Source organism: Acanthaster planci, linkage group LG08 (genome assembly GCF_054643075.1).
Source record: "Acanthaster planci isolate LZ-2023a linkage group LG08, COTS_SCS, whole genome shotgun sequence".
Classification (NCBI taxonomy): Eukaryota; Metazoa; Echinodermata; class Asteroidea; order Valvatida; family Acanthasteridae; genus Acanthaster; species Acanthaster planci.
Window position 1 is genome coordinate 10,478,360 of NC_141784.1, and position 18,547 is coordinate 10,496,906.

General features: G+C 42.6%; 1 protein-coding gene across 5 annotated transcripts in view; it reads right to left on the minus strand.

Moving 5' to 3' along the window:
• The window catches only part of LOC110989694 (C-type mannose receptor 2-like), a 48,199-nt gene that overhangs the window by 21,817 nt on the left and 7,835 nt on the right, over positions 1–18,547 (minus strand). For all 5 annotated transcript variants that reach the window (XR_015426134.1, XM_087139935.1, XM_087139934.1 and 2 more), the window contains 14 exons: positions 15,523–15,689; positions 14,971–15,067; positions 13,830–14,089; positions 13,164–13,326; positions 11,887–12,147; positions 6,848–7,024; positions 6,153–6,335; positions 5,261–5,427; positions 3,538–3,643; positions 2,460–2,710; positions 1,569–1,752; positions 1,280–1,404; positions 815–956; positions 280–441 (listed from right to left, as the gene is read on the minus strand). Coding sequence is in view for 4 of the 5 variants with exons in the window: in XM_087139935.1 (XP_086996061.1) it covers positions 280–441; positions 815–956; positions 1,280–1,404; positions 1,569–1,752; positions 2,460–2,710; positions 3,538–3,643; positions 5,261–5,427; positions 6,153–6,335; positions 6,848–7,024; positions 11,887–12,147; positions 13,164–13,326; positions 13,830–14,089; positions 14,971–15,067; positions 15,523–15,689 (2,445 nt within the window). In the remaining variant the exon portion in view is untranslated. The remainder of the gene's footprint in view (positions 1–279; positions 442–814; positions 957–1,279; positions 1,405–1,568; positions 1,753–2,459; positions 2,711–3,537; positions 3,644–5,260; positions 5,428–6,152; positions 6,336–6,847; positions 7,025–11,886; positions 12,148–13,163; positions 13,327–13,829; positions 14,090–14,970; positions 15,068–15,522; positions 15,690–18,547) is intronic.

The window sequence follows — 18,547 nt, forward strand, 5'->3', positions numbered from 1 at the left end:
TTTGTTGAAAGAAATACCAGAAAAATGTATCTACTTTTGTTTATATGGAAAACGAAACCCAGTAGGAATTATCAGCATATCAGGAAAGAAAAATTAGGCAGTCGAGTCAGATATGAATTTGAACGAGTACCATGTCAATTATGACTTCAGACAGGTTGAAAAAAAGACCTGAGACTTAGGTTCAATTTAGGAAAATATAGTTGTGACTTTACTTTGTAAAATGACTTAGCCATAACGCTGATACAGGCTCGGCGTTGAAAGATCAGTTAGGTAACCTACGTGTGTTAGTTTCACAGACGAGGCCGGCCAGTTTGAAGCAACTTTCGTGTTGCCAATATCCAGAATCGGTATTCAGACTGACACAGTCATTGACATCACCGGTTGGATTGGATTCCCAGTTGACGTAGTTGACGACTCTGCCGTCTTGATAGACATAGTATCCTGCGAAAAAGACAAGAAAAGAAAGCGGTTAATAGATAAAGCGAGCTTAAGGATTACGTAAAGAGTGTCAGTATGGTGTTGTGTGTGTCCCACTTCATATTGATAAAAGAGGTATGAAAAGGTACTCTGTCACTTGAAACTGATGACGTTTTGTTTGGCCAACAAAACTCCAAACAAATGTAAAAGAATTGTGTTTTCTTTGCATAGGTTGTTTCTCTAAATGACGGAGACTATATTATAAAGTATTTGCTGTTTTCGCCATGTTCAAAAATACCACCACATCCAACGAATCCAGTGTTAGACCAACGATTGTGTTCAGCGAGTTTCTTCCTTCTAATACTTGCCATCTCGATAATTGTCAGTGACTACTAACCCTCTGGTGATTTGTTCAATCCTAGCCATACGTTCCTGTTGCCAAGACTTTTGAGAGCCTCCTCTTTAAACCCGTAGTTGGCATAACTGCTGTGAATTCCTGGCAAGGTGGCGTTGTATCTCCGAGCACATTCAGCCTGGGCCTGGAGAACAAAAAATAAAACTCATCAGGTTTACCTTTTCTAAAAGTTGGTTTGATTTAAGAACCAACAGCATCAACAACGTACAAGCAGCAAGGGGTAATAGATCCCGACATGAAGGTGTGAAAACAAAGATGAAAAGGCTGCTTGTCATTGGCCTAGATTGGTACTTGGTTGTCAGGGCATGGTCAGGGAGAGATGGGTTGGCACGCAATGGTAAACACTGCAGTGTGTTGTGATAGGCAGTGTCAATGGCAAGGATTGTAATCGTCCAAAGAATCTTGATGAAAGGGCTTCAGTCTAATGTCCAAGTCTGTGGACCTCACCTCTGACGCTGTGAAGTGAATCTGGGGAAACTCTGCTGACAGTGTGTCAAAATTGTAACAATAATCCTCGATGAACTTCCAGCCTTTGGGACAGTGACTCTCTCCTGGAGTTGTTTCCACGTTAGCTGCGGAGAAAAGCACAGCGCAAAAGTTTGGTTCCTCTTTCTACTGGAACACTCTGTTCTCCCTCTTTTACATGATTTTAAACTTTCCTTTGCGTAGGAATCATTTGGAGAGTTCAGCGCAAACGAAGGTTTTTTTTAAAAGCGGAGACTACTTTAATACTCACCGTCAGTGTATTCACACAGGAACATGTGCTGGTGGCTGCAAGGCATGGTCACCCAGGACGAGTTGCGATGAAGCCCTCCACAGGCTTCTCCGGTAGGATTTCCTTTCTCCCACTTTGCATACGTCAAAGGCCATCTGTCAGTCGGAGAGTTTGGAAAGTCCCACGCATACACCTCTAAGGTGTCCTGCAGATCGATGATAACATGGCCTTCTATACTCATGACACAGCTCATACAATAGCCACATCGCAAATTACTGGCAAAACAGCGAGTATCGTGAGCTTATGCGACCTTCTCCTCTCCCAGTGGAAATAGTTCAGCACCCAACTGAGTACAGAGGTAAATTTGAAATGATGGGGATGACATATGTTGAAATGACGTTGACAGCGACACTTTCAATGATAGTTACAGTCTTGAGGATGATGACAATCACAGTAATAACAACGAAGATGACCTTCATGTCAATGCCAACAATGAAAACATGATCACAATGACGATACTTATTAGGACTTGAACATGGGCGTGGCCAGGATTTTTTAAGGGGCAACCTCTTTTTTCAGTTCATCTGATTTTCTCCCTTTGTCCTTTATTATTTTTTCATTTAATTCCAGACCGGAGGTCAAGTGCCCCCTTGCCCCCCTCATGACGCCCATGGACATAAATAAATGTTTCAACCTTTCCATTGGGCTGTTGTTAATGCAATAAGTTTGGCGATAATAATTGCAGTTAGTCTCCTCGAAGCCTGGCGGACACGTGAGGAGGCACTCTTCGGTTTGGTAAAATCTTTCGTGTTTGCTCCAAATTTACCCACTTCAAATAGCCCTTCCTGTTGTGTCTGCCATGCTTCTAAGCGGATGATCAAGATATTGATGCTTTAAATATAACTTGCTCACCTGATCCAAGCCGATCCACACATACTCGGGAGTAGGGTTGTACCAGTTAACCAGCAAAGACAAGGCGGCATTGTAGAAACCATCCCTGGATGTGGCTAACCAGGCGCCTTCTTGACTGCAAAAGTTTTGGGCATCAGCAAATGAGAGCATCTGATCGACCAACTTGTAGCAACTTTCTTTGTATTTACTGTAACCTGGGCGATTTGCACACATCTCAGGAATGACAACATTTGTTGAATTTGAATCGAGATCTGAAAGAAAGGACAAAAACGCAACGGCATTGCGACTCTATCATCAATTTTCATACTGAACAGGAAAATATCAATGAGTTGAGCCGGTGAACTTCAGATTGCCGCACACGGGCGCAATACCTATGGAGCTATCCATAGAGTCTTTCCTTTGGAGCAATAGACTGGAGGACTAGATATGAAGCTTTGTGATGCAGAGGAAACAATGTTGATGAGTTTGAAGGACTATCACACAGAAAGCATCTCTTTTGCAGGTAGGTAAGTTTCTGAAAACGAACCAATTGAACTGAGAATTTCGGGCCTGTGCTCTGCTCTTGTCAGGAGAAAACTCACATGAGCTTTGAAGACTAGCATAGTAATGGAAGCCAACACTAACGCACAAAGGGGAGCGGGCAACCCTGAAATTATGTAGTAATTTTTATATGAAAACGAAATTAGTTGAGGAACGCTACAGGGAGGGAAACAAACACATATTTGCCACCCACGGACTCAAATTTTGAATGTACTACTTAGGAAAGTATTAGTATACGGTTCAAATGGTATCAAGTAGGAAACATATATACCAGCTATTAATTAAATTAATATGAAGGAAATTTTGCCGTTACTTTTGGCCCAATGATTGAATACACCGATTGCGCCTAATTAGTCACGTGACCTGTAGTGGGTATCAAACAACAAGTATGGCGTCCTTCCATAGCAAAGTGTGTTTCAAGTGTTGTTTATCAAAATAAGGCTGATTGTCAGTAAAGTACTCAGCACATCACTAGTCGGAGTACCTTACCGACTGTTGACTTTATTTTTGCCTATATTCTAAACGCTAAAAGTCTTACCCAAAAAGGTCTGGCAGATATATCCCCTACGCTCTAGGCAATTGATGTCGTCCCATTCGCCTAGGTGTTGTGGGTCAGTTCTGACTTCAACACAGTCACGGAATGGCTGTTAACATAGAAGGAAAGTGTTACTATAGAAAATTAAGAAATGCAGCAGTGAGCTGAAGTGCGATGTACTGACACATAATGAACTGTGGAGTAGCAAAAGGTACTTTAGCCATTTTATATTATGTGAAAATAATTTTTTGAAAATTGAGATAGTTTGGGTGAGAGCAAACCATTTCTTTGGGAGGAAGTCAAAATATTCAGCTATTATTTATAAATATTAAAAGTGAAATGCTCAGTCAAGATTAAAAGTGTGCAGAAGGATATTAAAGTGCCAAGGTAAAGGGCTTCGACTATCTCGACATCTAGGGTTTGGGAGGTAGATTGGCCACCCCAAAACCAATATACCAGGAAATTAACTGCCGAAAATCAACAAGACAGATACAAGAGGCAATTTCTTTCTAAAACCAACTGGACTAATTTCGGAAACACACGAGGTCAATTTTGTGTTTGTGTTGGGTTGATGACGTAACGGGGAGAAAGGCACAACAGGCACATTAAGGTATCTGTAACTAGCATTGTTGAGGCCCAAATGCATGAAAACAAAGAGTTTTGATGACGTGCAGAAAAAGCACAGTATTATACATTTCTATCTTAGATGCATAACTTTAAGGACCTGAATCTTGGGCTGAATCGCGGGCTACCTTGTATATGTGTATACGTGAAGCGTCTAGTCTACACTTTCAATTGGTCAAAGAAAAAGAGCTAAACACGTACTGGATTCTTCTCGTGAAAGTGAGTTAATTCAATTATTATGACAATAACTATAATTTACTCCGCGATGAATGAGGATAACGGTACAGAACTTGTCCGTGTTGCGGGGCTGTGGGGACCCAAACCTAAACCTGGCGACGCGGTGGTCCAACACAGCACCGTGCATCGGCAGTAGTAAGGCAACACAAGCAAAACAGCCAGCGATGCTTATGCGTCGATCGCTTTTCTAAATTCTTTACTTATCTGCGCCAATCAGGAAGGTTTAAAATCTACCCTTATTGTGTTGTCCGGAGACGATCGATTCAACGCATTATTGCTCGTATGGAAACATCGACGACACCAAGTCTCAGTGTACGAGATTCCTGTCCAAAACTACACACAGCACAAGACCGGGGTATGTTTTATTTTATGACAAAAACACATCAGTCATGGACTTCAGCTTGATGGAAGGAACAATCAATGTATTGGACAAGAACTGCGTAAGAACATTGCATTTTGAGCATGCCTCTACAACGAGACTCGCGTGTGAACTTGCGCACTGTTTACAGCCTTATCTCCCCATGTCGTTTTGGGGTCACCGGCATATCATTAATACATAATGACTGTTGCGAAAAAGGGACTAGCGGAAGCTCATTTGTGGACAGTATTTTCTATCATAAATGGAAAAACTGTTCGACTTTTTAATGTTTAGTTTGGAAGATCTACTTGTCACTCGTTGTATATTATAATTGGGGAAAGGTGGGTTCTTTTCAATACCTCCCAAAGAATTGAAGCTCACTCTAAGGTTCGAGAGGGACGAACATTGCACTAAATCCTCAACTTCAGTCCGCAATGCAACTAGACAGGTGATAGGTTTGCAAGTGAGCTCCTCTGACCGCGTTCTTGGTGTCTGCACATGGCTTACCTCATTGGGTATATCAGTGAAGCCGTCTGGCTGGAAGGGAGCCCACTGACTGAAAGTCATTGGCGTACCATCGGTCCAGACAAATTTGCCTTCTTCGTTGGCATCTGACAAGCCAATCCAAAGGTTTGTCTTGTTGACAAACTCTTGGAGAAGCAGGGACAATAAAGCTGTGGGGAAACAAATATTATAAAGTTTGTCAGTACTTGCCTGTGTGCTAATCATCACTTATGATGACGCTCCGTCGTAGTACAATCTAACACTGAAACTGTAAATTATCAAAGCTCACATCTGCTGCTTTATTGTGGTATTGGCTAAATAAGTACTTTTGAAATGAATCAGTGTTCAACATTTTGAATTAGGAAAGACTTTATTCCAGTCACCCTTGACAGTCTCAGTTGCCAAGGACAGCACCCAACGATCGCAGGTCTCTCCTATGTTAAGAAAGGGGAAACTGTGCACCTTGGGAAATCTGAATAATAGTGACAAAAGTATTCAGGTAGGTTTGGGCCACCATTTCAGGCATTTTTTCATGTAATTTCTGTAGGAAAAAAGCTTGTTCGGTTTAACCATTTGCGTGCGGCTTCGTCGCTGTTTTGAAATTAGAGGTTCTGTCCTTCCTTCTGTGCCATGCTAAAGCGTACTGTCTGGCTTCTGTTGGGGCTTGCAAGAAAAATGTTATCACATGTTAAGCCGGGCTTTGAGTGAAAATCCAACTTGTGGTATACTCATATTGCACTTATGCAAGTCTTGTTTGGGTTTTTTTTTTCTTATACGTTTCTGAAGAGTTACCAGAAAACAGAAAAGGAACTGTCAACACAAAGACCATTTTAACTTCATAACATTTGATAGCCGTGAATACTGATAGCCAGCAATCATACTTCCTAAAGCTTACATTGCTCTAACTGACTGGTTACTTGGAACAGTCTTCCTCTGCCTCCACCTTCTTCTCTGCAATATTCGTCAGAATCACTGAAGTCCCTCCTGTCTGCGTCCAAAAGGCCAACTGATCGATAACACCTGATGCCAAGCTGATACCAGCCTGGTAAACAGCCACCTTTTGACGGCGGGGTGTACACTGTGATACAGGAAACCAAGTGATCAGATTGTAAGGACTGTAAAATGAAGACGATTTCGCATTGTCTCATTCAAGGCATCCCGTACAATTTATCAATATTCCGCTTTCCCGAAGTTTGGGGAAGGACCTGAACGGCGATTCGAACCTTTTGTGGCTTAAATAATCGTGAGCCTCGTAAATGAGCATAACTTTTCACAACTGTGCGACAATGTTGTGAGTCCGAATAATTCACTTGAAACACTCCGTTAAATCTTATTGCCTAAACCATATGGTGAAATAAAAGAAGTCAATAAATAACTTGAAATATTCTGACTTCAACATTTACTGTGAATTCGTCCTGATGCTTGCCGAAACCTTATAACAAAACTACAAGAGGTACGACCTAGCCATGCGTTTCTGAAATCGCACTGCGTAGACGAAGAACGGTTCAATTTCATGAGTTATTTGGCACTTTGAATGAATGACAATATCTGGTTTGAAGCTACTGCATTGCAAGACATACATGTACTGACCTTTAGGTGCCCTGCAGATAAATCCCCTGTTTTCATTGCAGTCAGCCGTCTTCCATTCCACATTGATAAGTCCACTTCCTGGACTTATGACCATTACACCACACCCGTCACCAGGAGTGTTGCTTCCAAAGTTGACATAGTCAAGCAAGGAGCCATCTACCCATTGATACTGATCACCTATTGGAAACACCAGAGAGAAAGTTACACAGTTTTCGTCAAGATGACCCAACATTGCTGTTATTTTGTCTAAATCACATTATCATCTAAAATACCGAAAAATGCTTAATAAAATTTCTAGCTTAAAACCGAAGGTCTTTTCAAATTAAGAAGCGAATAATCTCAGCACTTTGATATGTGAAAACTTCCACTGAAATTGGAGAAGTGAGGACTCTTGGGAAAAATCCTTCATTGAATTAAATCACATTGATTTGTCCACTTCCTGGACTTATGACCATTACACCACACCCGTCACCAGGAGTGTTGCTTCCAAAGTTGACATAGTCAAGAAAGGAGCCATCTACCCATTGATACTGATCACCTATTGGAAAATAATGGGACGTTGCTTGTGGTGCAAATTTCGTAGTTTTAAAGTAGACCTAAACTGAATATTTACCCAAATAATTTCCTGAAAGATATTCGGAACTACATCGGACGTCTCAACTTGTATTTTGTTGCCAATGACATCTCTGCGGCAAAACAACCGGCAGTTCTTTTGAGTGCAGTTGGTTCTACTGTCTACAAGACTGTCCAAAGCCTAGCTGAACCAACTCCAGTATCACAGAAGGGCTACAAGGACCTTTGCAAGATGCTAGTATCGCACTATGGCCCAAAGCGTCTAGTTGTAGCGGAACGTTTCAGATTTTACGAACGTGATCAACACATCGATGAGTCCATCGCTCAGTACGCAGTTGCACTACAGAACTTGGCCAGCCCCTGCCAATTTGGGACATTTCTGGATGACGCCTTGCGTGATCGCCTGATTTGTGGCCTCCGCAGTGAATATGTTCAGAAACATCTTCTGACCAAGGACAGCCTCACTTTCCAAAAAGCCTTGGAAATTGCTAAAACTCTTGAGACTGCCACCAAAGATCTCCGTGAAATTAAAGGAACTCACAACACCGCAGCTGTTCAGGCAGTACAACATCGACCATGACAGAAAGTGTCTAGCACTCACACACCAAAACCCAAGCCCCGCACCGGACAGGTCAGGTGTCCCAATTGCGGATATAACCCAAGTCATGCGTCATGCCCAGCTAGAGGCCAGCAATGCAAGTCCTGTCACAAAACCGGACATTTCAGTAAAGTTTGCAAACACATGCGAGCTGTGAGTGCACCCAATGACACCGAAGATGACACTGAGTTTTTTGTCGGCGCAGTCTCCGGCGACAATGGCCAATCACCAACTTCATGGCGCCAGACCATCGCAGTCGAGGATAAACCTGTCAACTTCCTGCTTGACACCGGATCCGAGGTAAACATACTACCGTTCAATGTTTACTACACTTTGAAGCTCCGCAACCCGACCTTGCAGTTCACACCCACAACCCGTCTGTGTGGTTTCTTCGGCGGGAAAGTCAAACCGAGGGGGCAGAAGCGTCTGTGTGTCCATTAACCAGGTGCAACATGTGTACACCTTGATAAATGACAATAGTGTGTTTGAAGGAACTGGCTGCCTTCAAGGACCCCCAGTCCAGATAAAGCTGACCGACAATGCCACACCACACCGTGTCCATGCCCCTCGCCGCATCCCGCTGCCCTTGCATCCAAAGCTGAAGACAGAGCTGGACAAAATGGAGAAACATGGCACCATCTAGCGCATCACAGAGCCTGCTGACTGGTGCGCCCCAATTGTGATTGCTCCCAAGAAAAATGGGAACATCAGGGTTTGTGTGGACCTGCGAATGCTGAATAAAGCCGTGGCCAGAGAGCAGTTCACCATACCTACCCTTGAGGAAGTACTTGGTAAAATTGCTGGTGCCAAGGTATTCTCCATACTCGATGCCAAGCATGGGTTTTGGCAAATCCCACTCCATCCTGACAGCCAGAAACTAACCACCTTCATCACGCCATTTGGCAGGTTCTGCTTCAATCGCTTGCCATTTGGCATAACGTCAGCACCGGAATTGTACCAGAGGATCATGAGCGATCTGCTGGTTAATCTCCCAGGAGTCGTCATATACATGGATGATGTCCTCGTAACAGGTGCAACGCCACAGGAACATGATACTCGTCTCCATCATGTTCTCCAGGTTCTTCAAGGAGCTGGGTTGAGGCTGAACAAGGACAAGTGCAAAATTGCAGACGAGCAGGTGAATTTCCTTGGCCATCGACTTGGTAAGGAAGGCATTCACCCTGACCCTTCCAAAGTAGACGCGATTCTGCAAATGTCGCCGCCTACAACAAAGGAGAAAGTCAAACGTCTCATGGGGATGGTCAACTGGCTTTCTCGCTTCATACCACATGCAGCTTCTACTGCAGCACCGATCAATGACCTGATGAAGGATGACACAGAATGGACTTGGGGCCCAGCACAACGCACCTCGTTTCGACAACTCAAAACTCTGCTAACAACAGCCCCAACACTTGCATACTACGACCCCAGAAAGCCAACCATGGTCAGTGCTGATGCCAGCAGTTATGGTGTCGGTGGTTGCATCCTGCAGAAGCAAACCGATGAGTCTTGGAAGCGTGTCGCATATTGCTCCCGAAGCCTGACACGTGCAGAACAACGCTATGCACAAATCGAAAAGGAGCTACTGGCTGCTGTCTGGTCGTGCAAGCGTTTCTACATCTATCTCCGAGGTCTCCAAGTGACGCTCCAGGCAGACCACAAACCCCTTGTATCGCTCATCAACCAAAAGGACTTGTGCGATGCTCCCCTGCGTTGCCAACGACTACTAATGAGACTGATGAAGTACAACTGCTATGCAGAGTATACCCCCGGCAAGAACCTAGTCCAGTGCAGATTTGGAAGAAGAGGTTGAAGCCCATGTCCACCTGATCACATCACAGTGGCCAGCATCTGATGCAAAGCTAGTTGAAATTGCAGCAGCCACCAGCCATGACCGTACTCTGAGTGCCGTCATTTCTTTCGTCAAAGATGGATGGCCAAAGTACCAGAAAGATGTCGAGCCAAAATTGAGGCGATTCTGGGAAGACCAGGACAAGATCAGTCTAGTTGGGGGTATCCTCACATATGGTGACTGCATTGTGATACCACAGAGCCTGAGACGACAAATGTTGCCGAGAATTCATGAGGGTCATCAGGGCATCTCAAAAAGCCGACTCCGAGCCAATCAAGCCCTGTGGTGGCCGGGTATAAGCACCGACATAGCCCAATATGTCCAATCATGTCCACACTGCCAGGATATACAGCCACCACAACGAGCCGAGCCCTTCATGCCTACAAAATTGCCGCAGAGACCATGGCAGCAAATTGCCTGCGACCTAGCAGAGGTGAAGGGGAAGATGTACCTCGTGGTAGTAGACTACTTTTCCCGTTGGATAGAGTTGCATCACCTCCACACAACAACTGCCAAATCCGTGATCAACTTCATGAAGGCAACATTCGCGAGATACGGCATCCCTGACGTGGTGGTGACTGACAACGGTCCTCAGTTTCTCGGTGAATTCGACCAATTCGCTCGTGAGTACAACTTCCAACATCTCACCTCAAGTCTCCACAACCCACAAGCCAATGGACAAGCAGAGAAGGCTGTACACATTGTTAAGAGACTGTTGAGTTAAGATGATCCAGTCCGTGCTCTTATGATGTACCGGTCCACTCCACTGCCTAGCGTTGGCCAGAGCCCAGCAAGTCTCCTGATAGGAAGAGAGTTGCGCACCAATCTTCCAACCCTGCCTTGCAATCTTCAACCCAAACAGATCAACTACGACAAGCTAAGATCTGCAGACGCTGTCAACAAGTCGAAGAGCGCATGTAACTTCAACAGACAACATGTTGCGAGAGACCTGGATCCATTAACACCTGGAGACAGAGTGAAGATACGAACCAAAGGACAGTTGAGCCCAGAAGGTGAAGTTGTACGCCACGCTGGAACACCTCGGTCCTACATCATCAGCATTAATGGCACCAAGTACCGTCGAAACCGACGTCACATCATCCTGCTGCCCAAACCATCACCAGATCCAGTCCGTGGCATCGCCACATCATCCACGGATCCTCAACCCCCAGAAGCTCGACCCACTCGAGTCACGAGAGCACCAGTTTGGCACAAAGACTACATCATGTCTGGACACTAGACTTGTCATACATTCTAACAAGATAATGTTTTTTATATTTCCCAACCATTCAGAATCAGTCATCACTCAGTCAAGAACACTCAAACTCACAATTCCAGCTAACTTTTTATTGGACTCTGAACGGTATCAACATGTCAATTCCGAAAGATATTCAGACCTCATGTGAACTCTCAGCTAAACAAACACAACTCAATCCAGTACAGAAACTCTCGGAATAATCTGATTCGAAGAGCTGAACCTGTAATTTTTAGTCCAAGCTGTTGCATTCACTTAATTGTTTGTTAAGCTGTTTCCTTTCAGAAAAAAGGGGAGATGTTGTAATAAACATTTGCGCCCATGTCACGAACTACACGTTCTGCCCGCCTGCTAAATAAAATCATGTGCAAACATGGCGGCCCGCATGGCGAACCCCAAACGGTGAGTTCACCCCTTTGTGTCTCATTTCTAGTCAACCTAAACCCAACTTTATTACACCCCCCCCACCATAACCAAGTTTGAATAACGATTTTCAAAATAGTTCCCTGACCCCACTTTGTGAAGAAAGTTAAACTGTTTTCTACAAAATATTCCAAGAGTACAGTTAATCACATTATCATATAAAATACTGAAAAATGCTTAAAAACTAAACACCTTTAAAAATTAAGAAACTAATTATCAAAAACCTCAGCCCCAGCATATGTGAAAACTTCCACTGAAATTGGAAGAGTGAGGACTCTTGGGATTAATACTTCATTAAATTCTCCTTTAACTTTCATATTTGACGACCAAAAACTTACGGTCACTAGGGCTGAGTCCAATCCACACCTCCAGGTCAGGGTCAGTATAGAAAAGTCCGGCCAAATTGTTGTCCTCATTCAGAGTATGTACACTTGGCAGTGAACTTGAACTGTCATAAGCTTTACATATCTCCTGTGCCTCTTCCCACGAAGTTGCAAAGGTTGAATTGATGCCTACTGCGCAGTCCTGGTCGTCGATTTCCACCATTCCAGCTGGACACACCAACCCAGGAAAAGTAGGTGGTGCAGATGGGCGTCTCCCTGTTGGGTCACAATATCAAAGGGACTGTCACAGTTGATCTCAATATTGACTTCGTGCCTTATTTGACTTACTTTGTAAGTGGGATCTGCAGGGAAAAATTTTATATCAATCAAATGACGGTTTCATCGACAGCAATTGGGGCGTGGCCAAGGAGTGCAGAGTTGCAGGTTCAGATTTAGTGGAGAATTTATGGGATGTCTAGATTTTGCTTGTGATTGGGATACTAACAGCAGCAAAATCAACACAAAAAATTAAGTGAGGACAAATACCAAGTGGCATTATGAAAAAATGTAAAACTGGAACAATGAAAATCGCGATAAATATGTATAACACATACCATTATATTCAATTATCTTAAGCTGAATGAATAAAAAATTCCATTTTACAATTTTTGTCCTAATTGGCATCCATGGATTTTTTTACAGTAGTTAAATATGATTTGTGACCGAAAATTTTTGGGAGCTGAAGCATTTTAATTTTCACAATAGAAAATTTCCAGGAAGAGTTTTGTTAGCACCTGGGCAAGATTACCTCACATGCTACACTGAGCAGCAACAGCTGACCAAAAGGCTATCAGAAGGTAGGCCAATGAGTGTTGCTTGGAAGGTGCAAAGCTCTTTCAATGAGAGGAATGGAAACGCACACTTCTACCCCCTGTTCTCCTTTATTTCTTTATTCCCTTTCTGTTCCTTATTTTCCCTTTGGAGTTTTCATTAGGGCAACGGGAAAGCATCCCCGCCTGCCTATGCTGTGCAGGTCAGAATAGAAGTCTTTAGTTAATTTGAAATCCAAACAATATCCTTTAATAGCTCAGAGCGAGATCATTCCGTGTATAATTTTCATAATTTACATTATGTAAAAAGCTCATGAAACCACTTTAAAATTAGCCACTTGCACCAATTTTGTCCATCGCTTTGCGATTATCTAAATACATGACTTAGGTTTGTCTATAACGAGCATTAACAAGTAGCGATTATTAGTACTTAAATGCATTAGTACCACTGTCTCCATTTACCTAAATTCTGTCTGCAGAGTACTGGATGCTTTGCATTACAATCTTCATCTTTCCATCCTTCAGTGGTCAGAATGCCACATCGTGTAGTGTCCTGTGGTTGGTTCTTGGCCCAGTTGGTGTAGGTCAAAGGTTCCCTGCCCTGCCACTTCAAGTTATTGATACCCTATCAAAAAAATTTTTAAAAAGGAAAATTACAACACGAACTCTTTCGACGCCAGGAATGATCGACAGCCCCCTCCCCATCGTAGGAGTTGAAGACAGTCGGTAAATGTGTTTTGCGTACAGACTTATTAATGTCGAACCAGAACCAATCTGACAAAATAAGTCATTTGAGATATGATTTGGAGCCGGCGAATTAAGTTGTTCCGAGCACTAGAAACGACTTCGGGCGTGCGAAGTGATTGTGAGTGCGCCAAATGATTTCAAGTCTACAAATTTTTTATTTTGAGTGCACGATATAAAATAAACGTGTGTGAAATGACTTCATGAGCGCGAAATGATATTGAGTGCACAAAATGAAGAAATCATGTTTTCAGTTTTGACGGTTTTTATCATATGTCATCTGATGTTATGTTGATGATTTCACGGAACTTTTATTCAAGTTATAAAAAAGGTAACGGACGAGTTTAACTTTCAGTAGAATGAAAATATTATAAACAGCTATACTCGTAGTGTTTCAAGGCCAATCCATGCAGAATTAATCCCAACATTGAACAGCATGGCTTGAAGAAAGGCCTCTTGGAAAGCATCCTCTATCCAGGTGATTCTGACGCCCTCGTGGTCGTTTTCACAGAAAGAGACTGCGTCTTGGTAGGATCTTGTGGTCGAACTCTCCAGTTTATAGCACGCTCTCACGTATATGATATATGTGGGATCCAGTTCCACATAGCATGGGAAGCTCGGTGGGTCGACGGGAATCGAAGGATCTGTGGTCGGGGGAAATGAAAAAAAGAATTACTTAATGATAAGTTATTGGCTTTTTATAATGGGTTAGGAAAATGTGGGCTCAACGGGCTATACAAAAACGGAGCAATGTCAAAGAGCCCAAGGAACGGTTGTCATTGTAGAGTTAATTCACGCTAAAGTACAGGCCTAAGTCAACTCTATTGAGTGGGACGGTGGTACTTTTCTTTTTCGAATTCTGTACTGGATCGGTCATACTAACTAGTAGCCTACGACCGATCCAGTATAAAAGAGAGGAGCACTAACGCTCCACTAAGTTGAGCTACAATCCTGGACAAATCTCGTTGGAACATGCCTCCCCCTCGCCCCCTGTCAATGTTGCTTCTCATTGGGTAAGTTGGGCCGAATATTGGTCCAATAAATGACCGCAACATTGAATGGGGAGAGGGGGATCTTTGCAACGCGCTTCCCACAAGGTGTTCCAACTATTTTGTCAAGAATTGTAGGCTTAAGTATGAGCTAAGCATACAATACAGTACGAATGCACGCCATGCACGGTCAGCGAAAACAAACTTAGTGCAAAAATTCCTGTCCACCGTTCTTTACTTTATGACCTCAAAGCTGCTGGTTCTGACGTTTGGACTTTGTAGTTTTGAGTTGAAAGCGAGGATACAAACAGCTTAAAGCAAAGCGCATCTAATCAGAACGCCAATGAGAGTGCCTTGCGGCATCTAAGTCATTCCCTCTCGATATACCTGATTTGTACGTGCCCTAATCGATACCGGTAGCAACAACAGTGGATTATGTTCGTACTGCGTGATAGGCTTAATGGTATGTTTTTGATGCTATGAATATGTAAATGTTGGGCTCAGTCTTACAGATCTTGCTTTAGTCATAAGTTTACCTTGAGGCTTCTCACAGATGTACGCCCGAGGATAGTCACAATATCCATCGTACCATTCACCTGGGAAATTCTCGTTTGCCCGTAGATACATGCAGTCCTGGATTATGGAATCGCCATAAAAACTTGTTACGGTGTATAGCAAGTATCCTGCCACTGGGACCGGCAATCTCTTGTTATTATAAACCCCATTTAAGAATGCCTTTCAACCAGGTCGAACTGTGTATCCCTGGGTTTTAATTTTATATTTTCCACCCTGTGACAATCCTTGATTTTTTGTGTAAAGTTCTCTGAGGATTTTTCTCAGACACAAAGAGAGCAAGTACGTGGCCCAAGTCTAAAACCAGAGTGATGCACAGTGTGAAATATTAAGAATCTTGTGGGGGAGTGAAGTTGTAATCTAGTTGAGCAAAGGGTACTTACAGTAGCTAGCCCACACGCCAAAGCATGGCTAGCGGCTACAAACGAACTCATTTGGCACAATGATAAAGATTGAAGTACCTTGCTGCTTAATATAACTTATAATTATGACTTATAAAAATAGTCTCCCTGTACCTCCTGGAAGGCTTTATTTCCGTTATCGGGTTGATTTGGACCCCAGTTTGTGAATCCGGTCAGAGGGGTACCATCAGCCCATCGGTAGACTCCTTCAACAGTTCGATCATTCAAACCGATCCAGACGTTGGAGGCTGGAGCTTGTACTAACATGGCAGATAGGATTGCTATAAAGCCAAACAAGCACAGCAAAGTCATAGTGCCTTTGTCTTAAAAAAAAAAGCCTTAAACTTTTTAGAAAAGAAAAGTCTTCGTCGTGTTCATTCAGGAGCAAAATGTTATACATTGGTGCGGTTTTTCGTGCTAGACAATGCCAAAGCGTAACCTTAAAAATCACTCTAAAATGAATGGAACATACATTTTGTAGTAATGTAATGATCCCGTTAGGCGTTTTATTGATACAAAAATGGCCATCGTTACACCCAGAAAGACGTACCAATGTCCACGTTGCTCAAAGGGTACCGGTATTACCGCACGTCCTCAATTGTCTGGCAACACTCGACACACTTATCAGGGGCTAGGTTCGTAAGCGACTTCGTCACAAAGGCGGACGCGCCACGATTCCCCAGGCTCCCATTGGACGATCGTAGAAGTTGAGCGTTAACTTCAGTAGTATTATCAATGGCGTTTCTAGACCAGCAAAACCCTCCTATACCTACCCGACTAAAAAAGTAAAACCCCAAAATAAAAGGGGAAATCTCCAAATAAAAGGGGAAATCCCCCCCAAATAATGAACTCGGCTTCCACCCCTGGGTACCTACCTACCTGCTACCCAAACCCCATCCCCCCAATATTCAACTCAGCTATCACCTTCACCCCGGCACCCACAACACAGTTTAAAAATCACCATATATATCAAACACAATGGACGGTAATTATTTACCATCATTTGACAGAGAGCTTTTTTCTTGACTTGGCATAAAACCCCCTAAATCAGCCTATGTGAATATCGAAGACACAGACACGTACCCACACGCCAATAATAAGAATAGGACACGGGCGTGTATATTGTCACAATTGTTTTAGAATACTACAGCCGTATTCCGATTTCGAAGCAGAGAACTTAAGCGACAAATACAACCAGCGTTCTGTCTATAAAAAGCCTAAGCCAAAAACGAGCAAGATATTAAAAGAATTAGACATTCAATTGACTATCGAACAAGCGATTCTAATAGAAAACAAATTAAACCAAGTTTTAGCGTGTAAGATCTCTAGAGGCAAACCATTCAGGGCGCTGGCGGCAGTGTGTTTTCAAGACGTAACTGGAGAACCGGAAGACAAAGTAAAATACATATTTTAAAAACCGGTTTATAATGAATGGAAACGCATTCTTTTTATTTGACCAAAAATCCACAGACGTTTGAATTACAAAATCAAATCAATAATTTAAAGGGCAATAAAAACATTAAAGTCAGAAAGGTATGCTTTCACCTGGAATATTTCAACATTAAAAAATCTACCGAAATCGAATGGCAAACTCAAGTCGAAGGAATTCCTGCAGAAAAGAGTCCCGAAGGAGTTAGATCAAATCGTGAACTGCTTACTTCAATAGATGTAACATCAATCAACATTGACGTTGTAGAAGAACTACAACTTTTAATACCGTTATCTGAATTGGAGGCAGACAGTACGTTTTTCTTTATGACTTAATAGGAGATTATCTTCAAGCTTACGAATCGGAAAATTTGGCAACATTCAGCGACGGAGTAAACCAAATCATAACTGGTCTCCGCGAGCAAAGAAGAACGTTAATGAATCTACGTTTACATTTAAGAGATACATCAGACGAAGCAACAGATAAAGAGAAAGGAGTAGTTTTTTATGACGAAGCCCGCCGCATCGCTTTGAAATTTATTCAAGAGGGGTTTTTGAGCGACGACAATGAACAAAGAGAGAGAACCATCCGAGCTGCTACAACTGATGACAGACCCACTCTTTTAGTTACGGCTTCTGGTTCTAAAGCCCTAGTGATGCATCGGTTGCACAAGAGCGAAACGCCCGCAGATTTTTTGCAAGGTGGAGAGGGCAGGAATGTCATTATTCCAACGCGGTTTTACAACGTGGATTGGTTTGGTATTTTATCTTAAACACCATTCCGGATGTGAGTTTTAAGGTTCTCCGAGACTCAAACGTGGTGACAATTATGATAACGGATTTAAAACTCAGATTACAGTTAAGTAAAGAAGTCGGCAAGCTGTTGAATTTGCCGAGAAGTAGACTCGTTCCAAACGTTATTTATATAGAAAGATAAACACAAATCCTTCCAAGGAACTTTGGATACACTCTAGAAATAAACAACCATTTTAATTATTTCAACGGGCAGCCTTCATACATGCTGTGTACCACGTCAGACGCGAGCGAAAGCGCTGAGTCACTTGTAAACGATCAGTAACGAGTTTACATTTTTTGTTGAGAAACGAAAAAGAAGAAATCATTAATAAAGACGGCACAGTTTTAATTGAGCTAGATTTTTTTAAAAACCGGTTAATAATACAATGAAAACGCATTCTTTTTATTTAACCGAAAATCCACAGACGTTTTAATTGAAACATAGGATCAATAACACAAAAGGCGACAAAGTCGTTTAAATCTACACAGTTTAAATCTGGGTATTTTAACTTGACTAATCGAGTGGGACACATAATTGGACGGTAGGCCCCCTAGTATAAGTGAAACGAGTGGAAAAGCTATACGAAGAATTAAAAACGAGTTTTTAGAGGCGTTTGAACAAGACGCACTAGATGCAAAAAATACTAAACAACTAAGAATTAAAATTCTAAATCAACGGACCAAGGATTTATCAGTACAAATCGAACAAGAAAAATACGAGCCGACAAAACACGATTTACGTCGGTGGCTGTCTGATTTAAATCAAGTACGAAATGATGAACGTGAAGGTAAACGATTAGCTTTCTCACGGAATTTAGAAGACCCATACTTGATAGACTTAACTGTCAAGCCACATCTCAATCATTACTCGAGGGCCAAAGAGGAATCATCGTGGTGTTTCCTGGTTATTATGGCA